The 22,414-nt window shown below is 43.1% G+C and overlaps 2 protein-coding genes across 5 annotated transcripts; both read left to right on the forward strand.

Moving 5' to 3' along the window:
- Window positions 1-9,460: 9,460 nt before the first annotated feature.
- Window positions 9,461-12,162, forward strand: LOC123167476 (uncharacterized). The gene is made up of 9 exons (XM_044585316.1): window positions 9,461-9,820; window positions 9,902-9,966; window positions 10,136-10,176; window positions 10,396-10,484; window positions 10,570-10,683; window positions 10,830-10,907; window positions 11,161-11,226; window positions 11,561-11,641; window positions 11,719-12,162. Exons 1-9 carry the CDS (start codon window positions 9,518-9,520, stop codon window positions 11,833-11,835), a joined length of 954 nt encoding a protein of 317 aa, XP_044441251.1. The 5' UTR covers window positions 9,461-9,517; the 3' UTR covers window positions 11,836-12,162.
- A 3,616-nt stretch (window positions 12,163-15,778) lies between these two features.
- LOC123168107 (bidirectional sugar transporter SWEET6b) lies at window positions 15,779-20,403 on the forward strand. 4 transcript variants are annotated; one of them, XM_044585968.1, is made up of 11 exons: window positions 15,779-16,050; window positions 16,207-16,602; window positions 16,673-16,758; window positions 16,834-17,022; window positions 17,107-17,786; window positions 17,933-18,038; window positions 18,133-18,625; window positions 18,727-18,943; window positions 19,071-19,232; window positions 19,781-19,900; window positions 20,014-20,403. In XM_044585968.1, the coding sequence occupies exons 7-11, from the start codon at window positions 18,546-18,548 to the stop codon at window positions 20,173-20,175; spliced, it is 741 nt and encodes a 246-aa protein (XP_044441903.1). In that variant the 5' UTR covers window positions 15,779-16,050; window positions 16,207-16,602; window positions 16,673-16,758; window positions 16,834-17,022; window positions 17,107-17,786; window positions 17,933-18,038; window positions 18,133-18,545; the 3' UTR covers window positions 20,176-20,403. The 4 variants fall into 4 exon arrangements, with proteins under 4 accessions (XP_044441903.1, XP_044441902.1, XP_044441905.1 ...); XM_044585967.1 differs by having other exon boundaries at window positions 18,175-18,625; XM_044585970.1 differs by lacking the exon at window positions 17,107-17,786.
- Window positions 20,404-22,414: the final 2,011 nt, after the last annotated feature.

The raw sequence follows: 22,414 nt of genomic DNA on the forward strand, positions 1-22,414 counted from the left end.
ATGATGATGGCCCCGGCGGCGTTTCGGCGCCCCCGGAAGAGAGGGGGAGAGGCCCCCCCCCTTCTTCTTCTTCTTCCTTGACCTTCTCCCTAGATGGGAGAAGGGTTTCCCCTCTGGTCCTTGGTCTCCATGGCATGGGAGGGGCGAGAGCCCCTCCGAGATTGGATCTGTCTATCTATCTCTCTCTGTTTCTGCGCTCCCTGATTCTGCCCTTTCACCGTTTCTTATATTCCCGGAGATCCGTAACTCCAATTGGATTGAAATTTGAACACGATTTTTATCCGGATATTGTCTTTCTTGCGGCGAAAGAAGGGCTCCAACCGCCTTACGGGGTGTCCACGAGGGTCAGGGGCGTGCATGCCCCCTGGGCGCGCCCCCTGCCTTGTGGCCCCCTCGGGCATCGTATCGCGTTGATTCTTCTTCCCAAAAATCACATATATTCCAAAAAAATCTCTGTTAGTTTTTATCCCGTTTGGACTCCGTTTGATATGGATTTTCTGTGAAACAGAAAACATGCAACAAACAGGAACTGGCACTGGGCACTGGATCAATATGTTAGTCCCAAAAATAGTATAAAAAGTTGCCAAAAGTATGTAAAAGTTGTAGAATATTGGCATGGAACAATAAAAAATTATAGATACGACGGAGACGTATCACCGATCATCGGGCAAGTCAACCAAAGTCCACACTTTGTTCTCATACATGGATCCTATCTCAGATTTCATGGCCTCAAGCCATTTCGCGGAATCTGGGCTCATCATCGCTTCCTCATAGTTTGTAGGTTCGTCATGGTCAAGTAACATGAACTCCAGAATAGGATTACCGTACCACTCTGGTGCGGATCTTACTCTGGTTGACCTACGAGGTTCGGTAGTAACTTGATCTGAAGTTACATGATCATCATCATTAGCTTCCTCACTAATTGGTGTAGGAGTCACTTGAACTGATTTCAGTGAAGAAATACTTTCCAATTCGGGAGAAGGTACAATTACCTCATCAAGTTCTACTTTCCTCCCACTCACTTCTTTCGAGAGAAACTCCTTCTCTAGAAAGGATCCATTATTAGCAACGAATATCTTGCCTTCGGATCTGTGATAGAAGGTGTACCCAACAGTTACTTTTGGGTATCCTATGAAGACACATTTCTCCGATTTGGGTTCGAGCTTATCAGGTTGAAGCTTTTCACATAAGCATCGCAGCCCCAAACTTTAAGAAACGACAACTTTGGTTTCTTGCCAAACCACAGTTTATATGGCATCATCTCAACGGATTTAGATGGTGCCCTATTTAACGTGAATGCAGCTGTCTCTAACGCATAACCCCAAAACGATAGTGGTAAATCGGTAAGAGACATCATATCGCACCATATCTAATAAAGTGCGGTTACGACATTCGGACACACCATTACGCTGTGGTGTTCCAGGTAGCGTGAGTTGTGAAACTATTCCGCATTGTTTCAAATGAAGACCAAACTCGTAACTCAAATATTCTCCTCCACGATCAGATCGTAGAAACTTTATTTTCTTGTTACGATGATTTCCACTTCACTCTGAAATTCTTTGAACTTTTCAAATGTTCCAGACTTATGTTTCATCAAGTAGATATACCCATATCTGCTCAAATCATCTGTGAAGGTCAGAAAATAACAATACCCGCCGCGAGCCTTAACACTCATCGGACCACATACATCAGTATGTATTGTTTCCAATAAGTCAGTTGCTCGGTCCATTGTTCCGGAGAACGGAGTCTTAGTCATCTTTCCCATGAGGCATGGTTCGCAAGCATCAAGTGATTCATAATCAAGTGATTCCAAAATCCCATCAGCATGGAGTTTCTACATGCGCTTTACGCCAATATGACCTAAACGGCAGTGCCTCAAATAAGTTGCACTATCATTATTAACTTTGCATCTTTTGGCTTCAATATTATGAATATGTGTATCACTATGATCGAGATCCAACAAACCATTTTCATTGGGTGTATGACCATAGAAGGTTTTATTCATGTAAACAGAACAACAATTATTCTCTGACTTAAATGAAGAACCGTATTGCAATAAATATGATCAAATCATATTCATGCTCAACGCAAACACCAAATAACATATATTTAGGTTCAACACTAATCCCGAAAGTATAGGGAGTGTGCGATGATGATCATATCAATCTTGGAACCACTTCCAACACACATCATCACTTCACCCTTAACTAGTCTCTGTTCATTTTGCAACTCCCGTTTCGAGTTACTACTTTTAGCAACGGAACCAGTATGAAATGCCGAGGGGTTGCTAGAAACACTAGTAAAGTACACATCAATAACATGTATATCCAATATACCTTGGTTCACTATGCCATCTTTCTTATCCACCAAGTATCTAGGGCAGTTCCACTTCCAGTGACCATTTCCTTTGCAGTAGAAGCACTCAGTTTCAGGCTTGGTTCTAGCTTTGGGCTTTTTCATGGGAGTGACAACTTGCTTTTCATTCTTATTAAAGTTCCCTTTCTATCCCTTTGCCCTTTCTTGAAACTAGTGGTCTTGTCAACCATCAACACTTGATGCTCTTTCTTGATTTCTACCTTCGCCGACTTCAGCATTGCGAAGAGCTCGAGAATTACTTTTGTCATCCCTTGCATATTATAGTTCATCACGAAGTTCTAGTAACTTGGTGATAGTGACTAGAGAACTTTGTCAATTACTATCTTATCTAGAAGATTAACTCCCACTTGATTCAAGCAATTGTAGTACCCAGACAATCTGAGGACATGCTCACTGGTTGAGCTATTCTCCTCCATCTTGTAGGCAAAGTACTGTCAGAGGTCTCATACCTCTCGACACGGGCATGAGTCTGAAATACTAATTTCAACTCTTGGAACATCTCATATGCTCCATGATGTTCAAAACGTTTTTGAAGTCCCGGTTCTAAGCCGTAAAGCATGGTGCACTAAACTATTAAGTAGTCATCCTACCCAGCTTTGTCAAACATTCATAACGTCTGCATATGCTCCTGCAATAGGTCTGTCACCTAGCGGTGCATCAAGGACATAATTCTTCTGTGCAGCAATGAGGATAATCCTCAGATTACGGAGCTAGTCTGCATCATTGCTACTAACATCTTTCAACTTATTTTTCTCTAGGAACATATCAAGAATAAAACAGGGAGCAACATCGCAAGCTACTGATCTACAACATAGTTATGCGAATACTATCAGGACTAGGTTCATGATAAATTAAAGTTCAATTTAATCATATTACTTAAGAACTCCCACTTAGATAGACATCCCTCTAATCATCTAAGTGATCACGTGATCCATATCAACTAAACCATGTCCGATCATCACGTGAGATGGAGTAGTTTTCAATGGTGAACATCACTATGTTGATCATATCTACTATATGATTCACGCTTGACCTTTCGGTCTCAGTGTTCCGAGGCCATATCTGCATATGCTAGGCTCGTCAAGTTTAACCTGAGTATTCTGTGTGTGCAAAACTGGCTTGCACCCGTTGTATGTGAACGTAGAGCTTATCACACCCGATCATCACGTGGTGTCTCAGCACGAAGAACTGTCGCAACGGTGCATACTCAGGGAGAACACTTATTCCTTGAAATTTTAGTAAGGGGTCATCTTATAAAGCTACCGCCGAACTAAGCAAAATAAGATGTATAAAAGATAAACATCACATGCAATCGAAATATGTGACATGATATGGCCATGATCATCTTGCGCCTTTGATCCCCATCTTCAAAGTACCGTCATGATCTCTATTGTCACCGGCATGACACCATGATCTCCATCATCTTGATCTCTATCAATGTGTCATCACATGGTCGTCTCGCCAACTATTGCTCTTGCAACTATTGCTATCGCATAGCGATAAAGTAAAGCAATTATTTGGCGCTTGCGTCTTATGCAATAAAGAGACAACCATAAGGCTTCTGCCAGTTGCCGATAACTTCAACAAAAACATGATCATCTCATACAACAACTTATATCTCATCACGTCTTGACCATATCACATCACAACAAGCCCTGCAAAAACAAGTTAGACGTCCTCTACTTTGTTGTTGCAAGTTTTACGTGGCTGCTAAGGGCTGAGCAAGAACCGTTCTTACCTACGCATCAAAACCACAACAATTTTTCGTCAAGTATGTGTTGTTTTAACCTTCAACAAGGACCGGGCGTAGCCACACTCGATTCAACTAAAGTTGGAGAAACTGACACCCGCCAGCCACCTGTGTGCAAAGCACGTCAGTAGAACCAGTCTCGCGTAAGCGTACGGGTAATGTCGGTCCGGGCCGCTTCATCCAACAATACCGCCGAATCAAAGTATGACATGCTGGTAAGCAATATGACTATTATCGCCCACAACTCACTTGTGTTCTACTCGTGCATATAACATCTAGACATGGACCTGGCTTGGATGCCACTGTTGGGGAACGTAGTAATTTCAAAAAAATTCCTATGCACACGCAAGATCATGGTGATGCATAGCAACGAGAGGGGAGAGTGTAGTCCATGTACCCTCGTAGACCGTAAGCGGAAGCGTTATGACAACACGGTTTATGTAGTCGTACGTCTTCACGATCGACCGATCCAAGTACCGAAAGTACGGCACCTCCGCGATCTGCACACGTTCGACTCGGTGATGTCCCACGAACTCACGATCCAGCAAAGTGTCGAGGGAGAGCTTCGTCAGCACGACGGCATGATGACGGTAATGATGAAGCTACCGGCGCGGGGCTTCGCCTAAGCACTACGACGATATGACCGAGGTGGATTATGATGGAGGGGGCACCGCACACGGCTAAGAGATCAATGATCAACTTCTGTGTCTATGGGGTGCCCCCTGGCCACGTATATAAAGAATGGAGGGAGGAGGAGGCTGGCCCTCATAGGGCGCGCCCAAAGTGTGGTGTCCTAGTAGGATTCCACCTCCCACATGGAATAGGAAAAAGGGAAGGGAGAAGGAGAAGGAAGGAAGGGAGTGCCTCCTTTCTCTAGTCCAATTCGGACCAGTCCATGGGGAAGGGGCGCGGCCACCCTTGAGGCCTTTCTCTCCTTTCCCGTATGGCCCATTAAGGCCCAATACGAATTCCCGTAGCTCTCCGGTACTCCGAAAAATACTCGAATCACTCGGAACCTTTCCGTTGTCCGAATATAGCCTTCCAATATATCGATCTTTACGTCTCGACCATTTCGAGACTCCTCGTCATGTCCCCGATCTCATCCGGGACTCCGAACAAACTTCGGTCATCAAATCACATAACTCATAATACAAATCGTCACGGAACGTTAAGCGTGCGAACCCTACGGGTTCGAGAACTATGTAGACATGACCGAGACTCATCTCCGGTCAATAACCAATAGCGGAACCTGGATGCTCATATTGGTTCCTACATATTCTACGAAGATTTTTATAGGTCAAACCGCATAACAACATACGTTGTTCCCTTTGTCATCGGTATGTTACTTGCCCGAGATTCGATCGTCGGTATCTCAATACCTAGTTCAATCTCGTTACCGGCAAGTCTCTTTACTCATTCCGTAATGCATCAAACACGCAACTAACTCATTAGTCACATTGCTTGCAAGGCTTATAGTGATGTGCATTACCGAGAGGGCCCGGAGATACCTCTCCGACAATCGGAGTGACAAATCCTAATCTCGATCTATGCCAACTCAACAAGTACCATTGGAGACACCTGTAGAGCACTATAATCACCCAGTTACGTTGTGACGTTTAGTAGCACACAAAGTGTTCCTCCGGTATCCGGGAGTTGCATAATCTCATAGTCATAGAAACATGTATAAGTCATGAAGAAAGCAATAGCAATATACTAAACGATCAAGTGCTAAGCTAACGGAATGGGTCAAGTCAATCACATCATTCTCTAATGATGTGATCCCGTTAATCAAATGACAACTCATGTCTATGGCTAGGAAACTTAACCATCTTTAATTCAACGAGCTAGTCAAGTAGAGCCATACTAGTGACACTCTGTTTGTCTATGTATCCACATATGTACTAAGTTTTCGGTTAATACAATTCTAGTATGAATAATAAACATTTATCATGAAATAAGGAAATAAATAATAACTTTATTATTGCCTCTAGGGCATATTTCCTTCAGTTAGAGGAGAAAGGGGATGTGCGCGAGCGAAAGGATAAAGCGTGTCGTACAAATGAAGAAGAAAGAAGAAGAGAGCGGCTAGTGCAAGGTGTTGTAAGACCTGCGATACGCACCGATCGAGCGGTCAACGTGTGATCCATGGAAAATCCGACTGGTTGCCCCATAGGGATAATTTTTCCTTATTTTTATTTCTTCCAGATGTGTACGGATACTTTTGCAGTGACGAGCCGTGAGGGAGCACTTGTTTTCATCTGCAGGGATTATGCAACAAAGTTGTCACAACATATGTATGGCTAATACTACGGCCCTGTTTGGATCTTCTCCACGGGCCAGCTTCCTGAAACAGGTGCGTGAAGCGCCAAATCCTATTCGGCGCCTTAAGCGCCGAATATAGTGTATTTGGTATAGGGCGCACACCCCTCCTGTATGCTTAGTTTTATAGCGGGCCGGCCCATCCCACTTCCTTTTGTTTTCTTTTTCTATTTTCTGTAAACTGCAAAAAGCGTGTGCGAGCCAGAGTTCGAACCCGCGACGCTCTTCCTACAAGTGGGACGCCAGAACCACCAGACCAACTACCTTCGTGTGTTTATGTTGTGGGTTGTTCTGCCTTTTGCTCCTTTTATCTTCTTTTATCAAATTCGTGAAAAAAAATTGCAAAAGAAATTCGTGAACTTTTTCTTGAAAGTAGATGAACTTTTTTCAAAATCCATGAACTTTTTAAAAATTTGTGCACTTTTTTCTTCGAAGTAGATGAACTTTTTTCAAATTCGATAACCTTTTTTTTCAAAGTAGCGGTTTTTTTGAAATTGATGAACTTTTTTTCAAACTTGATGAACTTTTTCAAAATATTGTGAACTTTTTCCCAAAATCGCTGAACTTTTTTTTAGAGTCATGAACTTTTCTTGAAAATTGGTGAACTTTTTTCGAATTCATAAACTTTTTTATAAGTTTGATGAACTTTTTTCTAAAATCAGTGAACTTTTTAGAATCCGTGAGAATTTTATTTTCTAATTCTTTCTCTGAAATTTCGAAAAAAATTCTCAAAAGTCAATCACCAACGGTTGACCGATCTACCACTACCAGTCAACCACGACGGTCGAGCAGGAAAGCCGGGGAAGCGCGCATGTACGCGAGCTCGTCGGCTTGTTTTTGGGCCGGCCCACGTAGCCGAGCGCACGGGCGCTGGTTTCCTCTACGGGCGCATAAGGCGCCAGCGAGGAGCACTCGCGTGAAGCCACCCCAAACGCCCCAGCTTCGAGAAGCCCGCTTACTGGAGACAAGTATTGGCCCAGTGTTATTTTCGCGAAGACGAGGAGCAGCGGAAGCCCCGCTTCACAAAAATGAGAAGCTGGAGTTTGTCAAAATTACGTGGGAATGCCACTGCTAAGTTGCGTACCGGTTCGATCTGTTTTCTGCCGAGCTCCCACATGAACGAGGCAGCAGACGTGGACGCATCAAGGTCATCCACGACAAACTGGGCCTGCAGCCCAGGTGACCATCTAAGTTCCCTAACGGGCCATCTAGCTGTAGCCCAGCGCCAACCCATGCAGTGTGGGGAGAAGCTGGCTATAGCCCGCCGAACGCACGCAACTCCTGGCGAGAAGCTGGAAGCTGACGAGAGAAGCTGGAGACGTGGATTTCTTGAAGCTGGAGAGCTTCTGAATGGGCCCTAAATCCCTAAAGTTGTCTTAACACAGAGAGAATTCCTTATTTGCCACTACCTTAAAATGTGGTTCCCTATTTGGCCTTGAAGAAATTTTTCTTCCCTGTTTGACATCTATTCTAAATTTCTTTCCCAATATGACACTCTAGTGCATTTTGTTCATTAACGGTGTTAAAGACAAACGTGAAAATACCTTTTTACCCCTGGTGCATAAAGTGACCAAAAATCTGTACATGACAATATCTACAGTTATGTTACATATTTGGTCATGTTAAATGACCAATTGAGACCCCATAATTTGGTCAATGAACTAATTTCGATCCAAAAAATTGTCCTCTCATTTTAATTAAAAAAAATAAAAAATTGGCAGAACCTCCCCTGTAATTTGATCTCAGATCTCACCTAATTCATATATATACATATATACACACAATATGCATCACAACATGAACATCAACCAGAAACAGCCATGTTCACACATACATCACATTTAGGTTCACATTCACCACATACATCAGTACTAGTTCACATGCATCACATAGAGATCTCCATCACATACTGTTTCACACATGAGGTCACGTCCACAGGTACATCACATGAGCAGCACAAAAGAACATCCAAAAGTAACCATGACATTAAAGGAAAACATGAGAATCACAAACTAAATCGCCTTTTGCTTCTTGTGCTCATTGAAGAGCTTGCATGGTTAATTTTTTTGCTTCTTGTGCACATTGTTGGGCTGTCTTGTGGCACCATAGGAATCTTTTCAGTGCACTCCTTCTTACTCTTGCCCCTAACCTTTACAGGAACATTTGTTTCATCGCCGGGCATAGGAAACTCGATGGAAATTGGCTCTGGCTGTTTTGAGCCGGTTCTTGATCTGCACTTATGCATGTAAGCCAGCAGTAGTTTTTAACATTTGAAAAAAAAATCATAACATGTCAACTAAAAAGAGAAACAATACCTCTTGGATCCAACCGATTCAGATTTGCCCCCTTTTCCTTTTTTGTTTGTATTCTCGAAGCTTTTGCTATGGTGAGAAGAAGCAATCAGAATACATAACAAGTTTTAGTTTAATTAAATCTAAAAATCTGAACTAGTTGTAATCACCTTTTTGATGCTCCAGCACTAGTGTTAACACGTTTCCCTTTTTTTTGTAGTTTTCAAGCTTTTGCTATGGTGAGCAGAAAGGTACTTAGAATTCAAACACATTTTTGTTGTAGTTTTCATGTATTTATGAGCATAAGTGTAAAATTACGAACCTTGGGGAAAAACACATTTTTGTTGGTACTCCATCTTCACAAGGCACAATGGATAACTCAGCTGTTTTGGTTGTCTTTGTCTTTTTTTTGTGGTTCTTTACATGAGAGATAGGAAAGTAGTGAACATGTATAGTTGGAAGATGTTCGTTCAGTAAGAGGAGACGTTCACGTCGGTTACAAGATGTCTGTGATGATTTCGCCAATCTCAAGATATTCTGTGGTGATTTCGCCAATCTCAAGATATTCTGTTGGTGTAATCTCGAAGGTGCTCATACGGTGTACGTGTGTGCGTTCGGTGTGACCATCTTCGACTGTACTTAAAGAGAAATAACTTGCGTCCAGCATCGACATGTGTGGTTTTTTTTTCTCGCACCGATACATTGCTCACGCGGTGATAGACACGATGCTACTAGAAACTATACAGACCACACACCTGAGCACACCAAAAAAGTGCCTTCGATGGCCACCAAGGCCCCGAGCTGGTCCACCCGCTTCAGATCTCCGGCCAGCGCCGTTTGGTTCCTGCCGGCCGCCGTCTTCATCCTCCTCCTCCTCCTTCTGCGCCGCCCGACCATGGACCCCTATGCTCCCGCCGCTCCTCGCAGTCCCGTGTCTTCCCGGCGCGCCGATCTGTACGGCAGGATGGCGCGGGACCTTGACGAGCGCGGCGCGGCCTTCTTGAAGGGCGGCGAGACGTCGCAGTCCCTCACGCTCTCGGACCTCTTCGACATCAGGGACGGCGCCGTCGTGCCCAGGCTCAAGGTGAAGGCTTCTCCGCCCCCTGCTCTCGCCGTCGTGGCACGCATGAATTTCTGAAAGTGTGACTGCTCTGCCGCTCATCAGGCCGCCGACCCGCCGGTGCGTGCAAACGTGCTCTACCTGGACCCGGTGTTCGCCGCCGAGATAGCGTAAGTGGTGAGATTTGGTTTCGAATCAACCGCCATGGTTCCAAGGATTGTTGCTGGCATGAATTTGGTTTAGCTGCAGTAGGCCAATCCGAGATGACAATATTGCTCATTCTTCTTTGTAATAAATGGGACCAAAACAGTGCTAATTGAGTATGATTTGTACCTGCAGGAAGGCCGTGAAGGAAGTATTTCTTCCTTATTTTGATAAAGGTCAGGTTTATGTTCAGTGCATTTAATAAGAGATCTCATTTTATAATGACTCTCTCCTTCGGTATTAATTTCTGATATGGATAAAATAGATATTACCGCATCTTCTATATTGCTTGGTCAATCTATGCTATACTTCATTAATTTGTATCATAAAGCTGCACACTTGTGTAAGTACTGCTTGATGTTGATTTGCTTTGCTCGGTCATTTCTTCTTGCCAGCTATCTGGTTCCAAAATTCGAGCATGTATCACTTCAGTATGTTTCATGCCTCCCATCATCTGGAGCCAATCTTAGCAACCAAGGACGAGGTAATTAAATCATCCGATTGGGGTTTGCGTGAGCATGGGATTACAACTTTTTGCTGATGTATCTTCTATGCGTGGTATTGTTGAGATTGAAGCCGAAGTCGATGCTGTAAAAAGAGTTACTGAGGCTGCTTGTCCCCTTAAAATTTCCTTGGATCGAGTGGTCTTGACAGCAACTGGAGTTCTTCTTGGCCTGTGGCAGGTTTGAATCTTTAACAACACCCTATTCTGCTGTCAGATGACATGTTGGACACCTGTCTTTGTTTGGTATACAGTTAACCTTAGTGCTTCATCCTCCACTCTTACAAGTATACAGACTGAAATAAGTTATTTGGTTTCGTATTTTAGGTTGAATCTGGTACTGATCCTGCCGACATCCGCTCAAAATTGAGAGAAGCTCTACCTCGAGCACCCCAAAAGCAGTTGGTGAGAGCAACTTAGATGAATTTGTTGGAAACATGACCTGACCCATTGTGAACATATAGCATCATATTGGCATGATAACATTGAGAAGGGAACTCAAATTTACTCTACTAGTTGACTTCCGCATTGCATCAACTTCAATGTTCTGGATTCATTCTAGTGGGTTTACACACTTACTAATTGCTGATTGCTATTGACCTGATATTTCACGCGTCTCGATGAATTAGTCACTGACTCCATTTTATGCATGTGGCAGTATGATCCTGTTCTCCTCCACACATCCTTTGCGCGAATTCTGGGACCTCCTAAGCTCCCACAACAGGTAGCCCGCCACAACACAACTTTTTCTGTTGCTATTTTCTGTATCTGAAATTCTGAATTCTTTACAGAAAGGCACCTGATGTTTTGCTTTAATCAGTGGTCTTGCAAGCTTCTTCAATATAATCATGCAATAAGCCTGCTAATTTGGATTGTTCGTGCATTTGGCATCGTAGTACCTTTCTGTAACTGTTTATTATCTCTACTTTTTAGTATTCATTAACTAGCAGACACCTTCTAGAGTTGGGCAAACTTTACTAGAACTAGCAAGGATTGTGCTTGTTTATTTAATATCACATTGCATCAATTATTTTAACATTTGACCTACACTTTTTCAGGAGGACACATCATCTTTCAGTCACATCAAATTCTTCCATGATCTCGTTGCACAGGTTAATGGGAAAATCCGTGGCTTCCAGGTAAACTTTTGCATCTCAGAAAGTTTATCCTGAAGATAATGATTCATCAGTTAATCTGCATCTCAAAACTGTTCCAGGCAAAGGTATCAGAGCTGTGGTATGTAGAAGAGTACGATGTGCTAGCCCTAGCACTGAACGGAAAGATGAGAGTGCGGAGGCTCCACCTTGGCTGCAATGAGAGCCAAGATAACTGATGATAGTAAAGAGAACACCACCAGGGTATCAGTGCGCAATGCATCGTCTCTATGAGTTAGCAATGCTTGGGAGTGCCTCTATGATTAACATATACTAGTGTGTGCCTGTAGCGTGGGTTTGTGAGCCGCGCTACTACTACTTAACAGTAGCATTGGGTAGGGATCTACCTATAAGGTATTTACTCGTAGTGTTTTGCAGTGAGCTGCTTATTTTTACTCGGCAAACCTTTTGCCGAGTAGCTGACAAATAACACTCAGCTTATGTCGTTATGCCTACCAGGAGTACGCCGAGTCCTTTTTGTCGGGTGTAACACCCGATAACTTTTTGCCGAGGTTGAATTTAGCCTTCACTGTGTAGTCTTCGTACTTGACTTGCGCGGTTTTTCCTGTAATGAAAGAGAGGAAGTGTCGATAGCAACGGATCGCTCGATCAAAATCAGACGACAAGGATCCCATCGTGCTGATGGACTTGGCGAACGACAGCTGCCATGTCATTTATGCGTGTGACCGAACAGCTGGTGTTGCGTCGCATCCGTCTCCAGGTGAGCGGACGTTCGCTCAGAATATTTCCGCTCAAACTTTGGCTCTATTTTTCTGATGTGTTTCGCTTTAGGGTTGTTTATTTGCGTAGGACTGTCGGGGGATAATTTGATCGAGTAGGAGTTGTTACGTGGAAGAGGAGATATCTGGGCGATCCTTTGGCTAGGTGACGAGGAAGAAATTGACACGGCCGGCTGGTTGTATGGGAGCACGGCCAGAGATGGAGTTCGATAAGGTCTGCACCCAAATCAGAAGGTTCGGCCACCCTTAACAATATCCTCATCGGATATAACTAGCAAAAGGGCCCGTGCGTTGCAATAAAAGTGCCGTTGCAATAAAAGGAAAACAATTGATAATCTTCAATGGCCATGATTATATTTTGCTGCATCACCGACGTACACTATCACTCACAATTTCATGAAATCATGAACATTTTTTAAAACTCATGAACATATTTGAAATCATGAACACCTTTAAAGATTTCCGAACATTTTCTAAAATTAAGAACAATTTTTGAATTCATGAACATTTTTTGAATCAACGGACATTTTAAGGGCCCATGCATTGCAATGGTAGATTTTTTTTTCATAATCTCCAGTGGCCAAGACCATATTTTGCTGCATCACCGAGATACACTATCACTCTTAATTTCGTGAAATCATGAACATTTTTTTATTATAGCAAATAGGCCATTGTGTTGCAACAGGAGAAAAAACAATTAGATTATGCAAGGATGAGATAAAGACTTTTAAAATATCATTTCATAAACTACGTTTGAATCATGTCATGATGAGATAAGGGACATTTAAAAAGTCATTTCAAGACTTGATTTCCTATAGCGCCCTAGTAAAATTGGCTGAGCAAACTGCACTGCTGGACCCTGTCTGAGCTAGATTGATGAATGATGTGTCTTTCCTTGACCTAGCGTCGCGGCAGAAAAACATAGTTATGTATGGAGGTAAATTAAACATTTAGTCATTTTCATGTGGCTTACAAAAACTAACATGAAAGTTGTGCAAATTTTTTTGGGTTCAGTACGTAACATGTAAACCTTTTCTTTTACCCAACGCACAATGTATTAAATAAAATAATAAAACAACCTCCACAGATCCCTAAAAACAATTCTATGTAAGTGCCGGTTCGTTCTGTTTGTTACTTATGAATCTATTCGATTTTTTGTCAATATTTTATAAAATTTCATGGACATTTTTTTTCAAATTCCCGAATATGTTTTGGATATACGAACATTTTTTAAAAGTAATTAACATTTTTTAATCTCATGAACATTTTGTTCGTAATTGTGAATTGTTCTGTAATATGCCAACAATTTTAAAATCACAAACATTTTATAATTTTTCAATATTTTTTAAAACTCACAATTTTTTAAATTTGGATGTCTTGGAAATCCCGAATTAATTGAAAGAAGAAAAACAAAGACAAAAATAAGAAAAGAAAAGGCAAAAAACAAAATGGAAAAAAACCGGGAGCATCACAACTCGCACATGGGATGGCCCATGAACATGCGGAGGGAGGATAAGGCGCGCTTGCTATAAGACATAAAAGAAGAGAAAAAGGGGGTGTATTAACGAGCTGCTCGGCTCGTTAAGTTCGTGCTCGTTAAGGCTCGGCTCGTTAAGCTCGTTAATATTAACAAGAAAAAACCCTGCTTGGAGCCGGTTCATTTGAAGCTCGTTAAGCTCGTGAGCGCTCGTTAACAGATTCTGATGTTTTGTAGTCTACATGATGAGCGTGTAGGTGTGATTTTTAGAAAGGAAGACGTTGACTACAAAAGGAAATGCACTAGTTTGTTGCCTCCTATGTAGATTAGATTGAATAGATAGGCTGAGGTGCTACGAAAATTCTGTCACGTAAGATGAAAATATGTATTGTGTTGTTACTAACGAGCTTAACGAGCTACTCGTGAAACTCATTAGCTCGTTCATTAAGCTTAACTTAAGCTTAATGAGCTGAAATCGATGATTGGCTCTGTTCATTAAGAAGCGAGCCACAAGCATAACAAGCCAAACTATCGAGCGCTCCTTAAGCTCGCGAGCTACGAGTTTTTGGTCCAGCGCGATGCCACCGTGATATAATACAAGGATACCATGATATAAGAATCGTAACCAACGGCGGCTTTGAGAAAAAAAACAATCATTTTCACTTATGGACGACATAGTGGGTAATTTATTGTAACTTCGGGGGCAATTTTTGTCATGTACGGACAAAAGTATTAGCCCCTTTATTATTGTTTATGGACGACGCTACGCGTCCGCCGGCAGACAAAATTAAAAGATTGGTCGTCTCCGTGACCATTGGATAAAGCTGCGGATGGCGGTCTGATCTACCCATGTGATCCAGCATCTTCGCAACAAATGTGTTGTTGCAGTATTTTCTGCAATAGAGGTCTAGTTGCAATTTTTTTTAAAACATAGGTCATGTTACGGAAATTATTAAAACAGTTTTTTTGCTCTGAACCTGTTGCAGCAAGAGCCTTTTTGTAATAAGTGTCTTGTTGCAAAAACACTATGTTGCAGAAAACAAAAATCAAGTGTGGATCCGACTCCATGCCATCAAGCAAAAATGTTAGACGCGGGTGAGGTCGGGGACGACCAAGGGGTGGAGGCTGCCAAGGCAATGCGGCATCGATCTTGTCGTAGCGGCGCAGATCCGGCGGGAGGCAGCTGGAGCAAGGTCTTCGGACGGCCGGTGGAGTGGCGACCGAGGACCGAGGAGATGGAGCAGAAGAGAGGGTCAGGTCCGAAGATGGATGAGAGAAAGGAGGAGGGGAGAGCAGAGGGCCGATGACGGAAGAGTGGGAGGAGAGCATGCTCGTCCGCGCGTCTCGTGGCATGCGTGTCCGGAGCCTCTAGGGATTTCGATCTTGCAACAGGCTAGTTGTTGCGGGGGAGAAAATTGCAACAATGACCCCGTTGTAAGCCTAGGTGGTGAAAACATGATGCTTCCCATAAAAAAAACAGGATGCTTCATAGCCATCCGAAAGAAAGATCTGATGGCCCCAGAGGCGATCGATGAGTGCAAAAAGATCGGGTGAATGGAAGTGTTTTCCTTTATTATTCAATAGAGATATATCTAGATAGAGATATAGATGTATGTATAGATTATTATTATATTATGAATATTATTAATACAATATATTTTTAGGTTTAGATATGTGCACTTATATTAGAGAACGGAGGAAGTGCGGTTGAATGACGGGTGTCCAACCAGGTGTCCACAAACCCTCGTAACCACATTTTGCCGTCCAACTTTCTTGGGCCGGATTATCTAAATAAAAAACTTTCTTGGGCCGGCTCTAGTTGGAGAAGCCCGGCCGTATGTCTGAGTAGAGCCGACAGCAGAGCCGTATAGTTGTCTCAAAAAGAAAAGAAAAGAAAAAAAAGCAGAGCCGTATAGCGGAGCTACCGAGAGGCAGAAGCCGAAAGCAAGTGAGCTGAGCGCAGGGGGACGGACGCGACGATGGTGGTGGTGGCGACGGCGAGCCCCGGCGGGCCGGAGGCGCTGCAGGTGCGCGAGGTCGAGGACCTCCCGGCGCCGGGGGAGGGCGAGGTGCTTGTCGGGGTGGCCGCCGCCGGCGTCAATCGTGGCGACACGGTCCAGTGGCAGGGCCGGTACCCGCCGGCGGCCGGCGCCTCGCCCTACCCGGGCGGTTAATTGGTAAAGTGCACGCAAAACCAGCCTCTACTTGTACTCGTTCCGGTGTGCATATCAGTTATACATCGTGCAGTTATACTCGTTCCGGTGTGCATATCAGTTATACATCGTGCAGTTATCTGACCTTATATATCTTCGTTTTCTATTTTTTCTACACAGTTGTGGTACCTGTTGTTTTGCCTAGTACTATTTGAGATGGAGCAGGAGTACATCAGCACGCTGGTACTATTTGAGATGAAGCTGGAGTACCACAGTTTGGATTGCTAGCAGCAAAAGCTGTGTGCTAAAATTAGAAGACCAAGAAGACACTATATCGATATTTAGCCTTCTCAGCGGTGCTTGTTGCAGTTTACTTGACACTAGCAACCATCCACACGCTGGATGATGATCTGGTGGTAGAAAGCTTGACGGAAGAGGAAGAGAAAAATGCTTTGAATGCATATATGGTGTAAGCAGCACACCTTCTTTGCTCCTTCTTTGGTGGCATAAGGCAACTATGTTTCCTCACACTTATCTGAATATATCAGTGGTACATTATATGCAATATTGGACCAGGTACATTATCTTTTCATGCTCTTGGTCGTCAGTCCATGGTACCATCAGCTGACAACCGCATCTTGTGCAGATTGCATATACAGTGATGTTTCTCTGACGGGCAAGCTTCAGAGTTTCAGTTCCTACTTGCCAGTTTCATCAACGGAGCAACTCAAAGTAATGAATTACATCAGTGAGTTCCCTTACCATGCTAATTTTGGGAGTCTTACATTCATTACTTGGATTCTGCAGGACCATAATTCTGGGAGTCTTGCATTCATTACTTCGATTCTGCAGAACCATGACAGTCAACCGTCAGTTTTGCTGTTGGAATTCAGAACTTAGCTGTTGCATCCAAAACATATATCAGTAATGGAAGCACATGTCTTGCTGTCCTCAAGGAGCTGCACAGTTCTTCATAGAGACAATCTATCCGAAAAGGTCCGTCGGTAAATTCTTTCCCTTCTTTTAGAAAAGGAAAAAAATAATACTCTAGAACCCTACTAAAACACTGATTTGTTCCAGGCTATTCACTGATGCGTGCACTGGCTTCCCAGTGACTGCACATCTCCGTGGTTCCGTTTCACAAGGCTAACAATTTTTACCAAGTAGAGTACTGCTAAGTTTCATTTTGTTCCAAACAGTGTGCCAATTCACATGGACCAAGCTTATATGTGGTACTTCCAACCCACAAACTAAACAGATTTCTTAGTTCAGATCATACTTTTATGTAGGAAAAGGCTAGCACGGCTCTTAAGAACCCTAACCAATGCTGCTTTGGTTTTACAACTTTCATTGCTTCTAACATCCAAATCAAATTGTTGTTACACACATGTTTGCTGTATAGATGCACTAAAAAAAATTCCTAAATTTACTTTCTTGTAGAATTGCATTTTTCTGGTTGTAAAAATAGGATGAGCAGCAACTTTCTTGTCAACATGATGGCCTCCTGAAAATAATTTAGACCCGTCCATCACTTATTTATGAACTACTTTTCAGTGTCTTCTATCGATGATAAGTGAGCTACTTTTTCCTTAGAGATCGCCTTCCCATTGACACTAACTTGTATAGCACACAGTTTCCCTTCCCAATGCACTCGTAATGCATAGATAGTCCCTCCTAATCATCTTGTGTTCGTTTTCTGTCAAGATTCAGATCGAATTTCTGACATCAGAGACACGTATTCTGTTAATCAGGTGCTGAAGGTAAGATCAGGACACAAAAAACATATTGGACTTAATAATTAGCAGTTCCAATTTGATATACTGTGCGAAAACACTTATTATCCAGGAATCTAGCTTCATGTAAGCATGCAAAGTTGATTTTTTACATCCAATTTGACCTATTGCAGAAAAAATCAATCCTCTCCACTTGAAGGTAGGTGATGCACACAGATTTCTTCTTACCTTGCAAGCGCCGTTGGATGAAGACAGTAGGCATGATCATGGACAAACGCAGTGAGTGCTCAACCCATCTGTACATACGCTGCACTTTATGCCCCCCTGCCGCTGCCATCCTTATCTTGCCTCTCCTTGATCTGGCTCCTCACAGTGCCGTCTTGCTGTCCCTCCTCGGCTTGCCTCGATCTTGCAGGAGAGGACATTGTTTATTTGCGTAGGACTGTCGGGGGATAATTGGATCGAGTAGGAGTTGTTACGTGGAAGAGGAGTAGCTAGCTGGGCGATCCTTTGGCTAGGTGATGAGGAAGAAATTGACACGGCCGGCCGTTGTATGGGAGCACGGCCAGAGATGGACTTCGATAAGGTCTGCACCCAAATCAGAAAGTTTGGCCACCCTTAACAATATCCTCATCGGACATAACTTGGGGAAGGCGAAGGCGTACCCCCTACTATATAAGCTCCGCCACCCACGCCCCAAACAAATCACAACCAACCTTCCAAGTCGTTTGTTCCCCCGAGCAATCGAGTTGTGTTCCCGGCGATCGATCGATCTTGCTGAGCATCATGGTTTCCGCCGACGTGGCCCGCAACATCGTGGGCATCATTGGCAATGTCATCTCCTTCGGCCTCTTCCTCTCCCCTGTGTAAGCCCTCTCCTCCTCTTCCTCTCGGCAATGTATTCATGGATGGAAGGTGGTTGCTAGGGCATGAATCTGACGCTCGTTTTCTGCTTGTGCGTACGCAGGCCGACGTTCTGGCGTATCTACAAGGCCAAGGACGTGGAGGAGTTCAAGCCGGACCCCTACCTGGCGACGCTCATGAACTGCCTGCTCTGGTTCTTCTACGGGCTCCCTGTCGTCCACCCCAACAGCACCCTCGTCCTCACCATCAACGGCATCGGCCTCGTCATCGAGGGCGCCTACATCATCATGTTCATCATCTACGCGGCCAAGAACACAAGGGTACGTACGTGCAACCCTCCTAATGCCCCCTCATCCGGCCTACTGTCTCTTTTCGGCGTTAGTTTCTGTACAGAAGATCCTCCTGCATGCCCCTAACCCATGCCATGTGACTGTGCTGTGCGTGCAGTGGAAGATGCTCGGCGTGCTCGCCATCGAGGCGGCGTTCATGGCTGCCGTGGTGGCCGGTGTGCTCGTCGGCGCCCACACCCACGAGAAGCGCTCCATGATCGTAGGCATCCTCTGCGTCATCTTCGGCTCCATCATGTACGCCTCCCCGCTCACCATCATGGTACGTACACCACCCCAACTTATGGATCGTCGACCCGTGATTTTTGATAACCGCTTTAACTTGTTAGTTCAGGTGGCTAATTAATCTGCGTTGTGCACGTATGGTGTGGTAATGATGCGTTGTCTAGAAAAATACCTTCCTATAATTTATTTTTAAAGTTCTAGTAGATGCTTTTGGCACATCTCAATTTGTTAAGTAGTACACCTTGTTTGTTGTGATTCTGCTTGAAAATCTATGTCCATCTAAAAGATGCACCCACCTTTCATGTTTTAACGTTCGTGCCAAAACCCTGTTAAAAAGAAGTTCGAATTGAGTTGTTCACCTCTCACGCACCCAAGTTCTTCTACAATATGCTACATCATATATTTTTAATCAAAAAAGCCTACGGTTTATTTCTATCTCAAAGGTAAACTTCCTTTACAGGGTGAATTACTAGCTCAGGCTAATTGTTAATGACGGACGCTTTTACCAACTAACGAGTGTACTAAATACTAATATAACTCAAAAATTTAAGACGAAAGTAGTAATATTGTACTGCTTATTTGCAGGGTAAAGTGATCAGGACCAAGAGTGTGGAGTACATGCCATTCTTCCTGTCGCTGGTAAACTTCCTCAACGGTCTCTGCTGGACGGGCTATGCGCTCATCAAGTTTGACATCTACATCACGGTATGTACATAGACATTGGACAAAAAAAAGTCACAAACCCATCCAGACTTACAATCAAGAATTCCTCAGCGTGGTTCGATCTAACTGTTATGGCCTCTTTAAATTCTGTGCAGATCCCCAATGCCCTTGGTACAATCTTCGGCCTCGTCCAGCTGATCCTCTACGGGTACTACTACAGATCGACCCCCAAGAAGGGCAAGAACGTCGAACTGCCCACCATCCTCACCAAAAACGCCGTTACCAGTGGCAACGTCTCGGTCACCATTGAGAAATAAGCTTGGCGTGGTTTTTAGCCCTAAAGATTTTGAGTAGTTAATACCGGATGATACTTCAACAGGTCTGATGTTAATTAGTAGTACTTTTTGTTAGCTAGTATAGTCTGAGATTGCCTTTAATTTTGTGAACCATTGTCGTCTGTCCGAGACTACAGTGCAAATTGCAAGTGTATAATATAAATACCAATGCAGCTGAGTTATCCCAGAGATATATTATGACACCACGTATGCCTGCCTGTTTTCAATCTGCTCTTACGTGATGATTCAATTGATTTGTTAATTACAGTGTGTGATGGCTTTGTTAATTTTTTTTTTCAATATCCCCGATGTGTTTGTATTATGTTTCGGGCAAGGTCCTCTTCTGTTTTCTGCACAAAAACAACCAAAGGGCATCTTATTGGTGATGCAACTTGAACCTGGTGTGAGCGAAAATGAAACACAGACTTAACCTAATTACCGGTCTTTTCCCGTGAGGCTGCCTTGTTACCACATCGACCTTTTTTCTTGCGGGGAAGTATGACACTTTGAGTCCATGCTAGAAATATTTTTCTGAATCTTGTAACATGTTAATTGTTTGTCATATATATTTCATTAGTGTGTTTGATCGCATGGTGTCTACTATATAGACACACACTTTTTCGTCAAGAAAAATGAGTTGAGTATAGGAAGAGGCATGCTCAAATTAGATAGTCCACCAACTTGTGGCTGTAACTAATAAGAACCCAGACCTTTCCATTAAGGGAAATAAAATAAAATCCAACATGAAGCAACATCCAACCAAGCAGCCCAGGCTAGCTAAACACATCCACGCTAGACCACAGACCGTGTTTTAATATCCAAGAGCAAGGTTTTTTTTATCAATTTATTTTCTTTGTATTTTAATGATCTAGAGTCATCTAGCGATCATTACTATATGAATCTAATTAGATTCTGTTTGATCAATAATCACTTATAATTTGTTAGGTTTTGTTCCCGAATAATCATCATGTCTACTAGAATTAGGAAACATGATTCTGGTTCTGCAAAACAAAGAGTGGCAGTTGAGGATCGAACTCAAACGACTACCCTCGATAGATATTTAGTGAGATTTCCAACTTGATTATGAAAATCACACTGCAGATGTTAATGTTGATAATGGTGGTGATGATAATACAATAGGAGGTTGAGGCTCATGATGCAGAAATTGATGTCTTGGAGATGATATAGTACGAAGATATGATTGAAGATTATATTCCAAGAAATACTAGACGGATGGTCCTTTTTGGTAGAACATGAGGTTCGTTCATTGCTTTGCGATCACATTACCGTTTTAGCATAGTATTTGATATATGCCTAAATAAGGTACAAATAAAACAGACTGGAAATTATATAATAAAGTGACAGTATGGTTTACGCATATTAATTCTTCTGTTATGTGAATTGTTCAATATTTTGGGCCAGATTTTGGTTTCTACCCGAGGCCCCAAATTTCTGGAGATGGCCCTGCTAAACAGCCGATGAATCCGGCCGAAGACCAATAGCCTTAAGTGTGTTGGTTTCTAGCCCCGCACAGCTCCAAACACTTCATTTGCTACCTGTTCAAAGAGGTTTACTCCCCATGCAATAGATATTTGTTGACCTCCTTTCTCTACAAAAACAACCAATAGTGAATCCAATATCCAATTAGTTTGATCACAACAGACACATCATGGGGGAGAGGAGCATGAAATTTGGGGGAGGGGCAATTGCTACGGGTGGGATAAGATCATGGGGAAGATTTTTTGTTTTGTTTTTTACCGACCGGGGGCCATAGGCTAGCAAGGGTAGAAAAATTTGGAAAAGACTGAGGGAAATGGTATTTTTGACATAAATACATGAAATATTTTTAGGCAATTAGAGTTTCTTTTAGTGTGAATACGTTTCTCGGCCCGTACGACTATGATTGGTATTTGTGGGCCCAGAAGACCAAGGTAGTTACTTGTGGGCCCGGAAGACTAAGATCGTTACTTGTGGGCCTGAACGACGAAGATTGGTATTTGTGGACCAGGATAATACTTGCGAGGCCGGACAACTAAGGTTGGTACTTGTGGGTCCGGATGACTATGATTGATACTTGCAAGGCTGGACGACTATGAGTTGTTTCTACGGGAGTACATGGGAACGAGAGCCCCCTACTAGCCACTTATATACTCGATGAGGCTAGGGTTTATAGAGAGAGAAATCCAATCTAGGGCTGCCGCTGCATCAACTTGGAGGTTAA

This window comes from Triticum aestivum, chromosome 7D (genome assembly GCF_018294505.1).
Source record: "Triticum aestivum cultivar Chinese Spring chromosome 7D, IWGSC CS RefSeq v2.1, whole genome shotgun sequence".
Classification (NCBI taxonomy): domain Eukaryota; kingdom Viridiplantae; phylum Streptophyta; class Magnoliopsida; order Poales; family Poaceae; genus Triticum; species Triticum aestivum.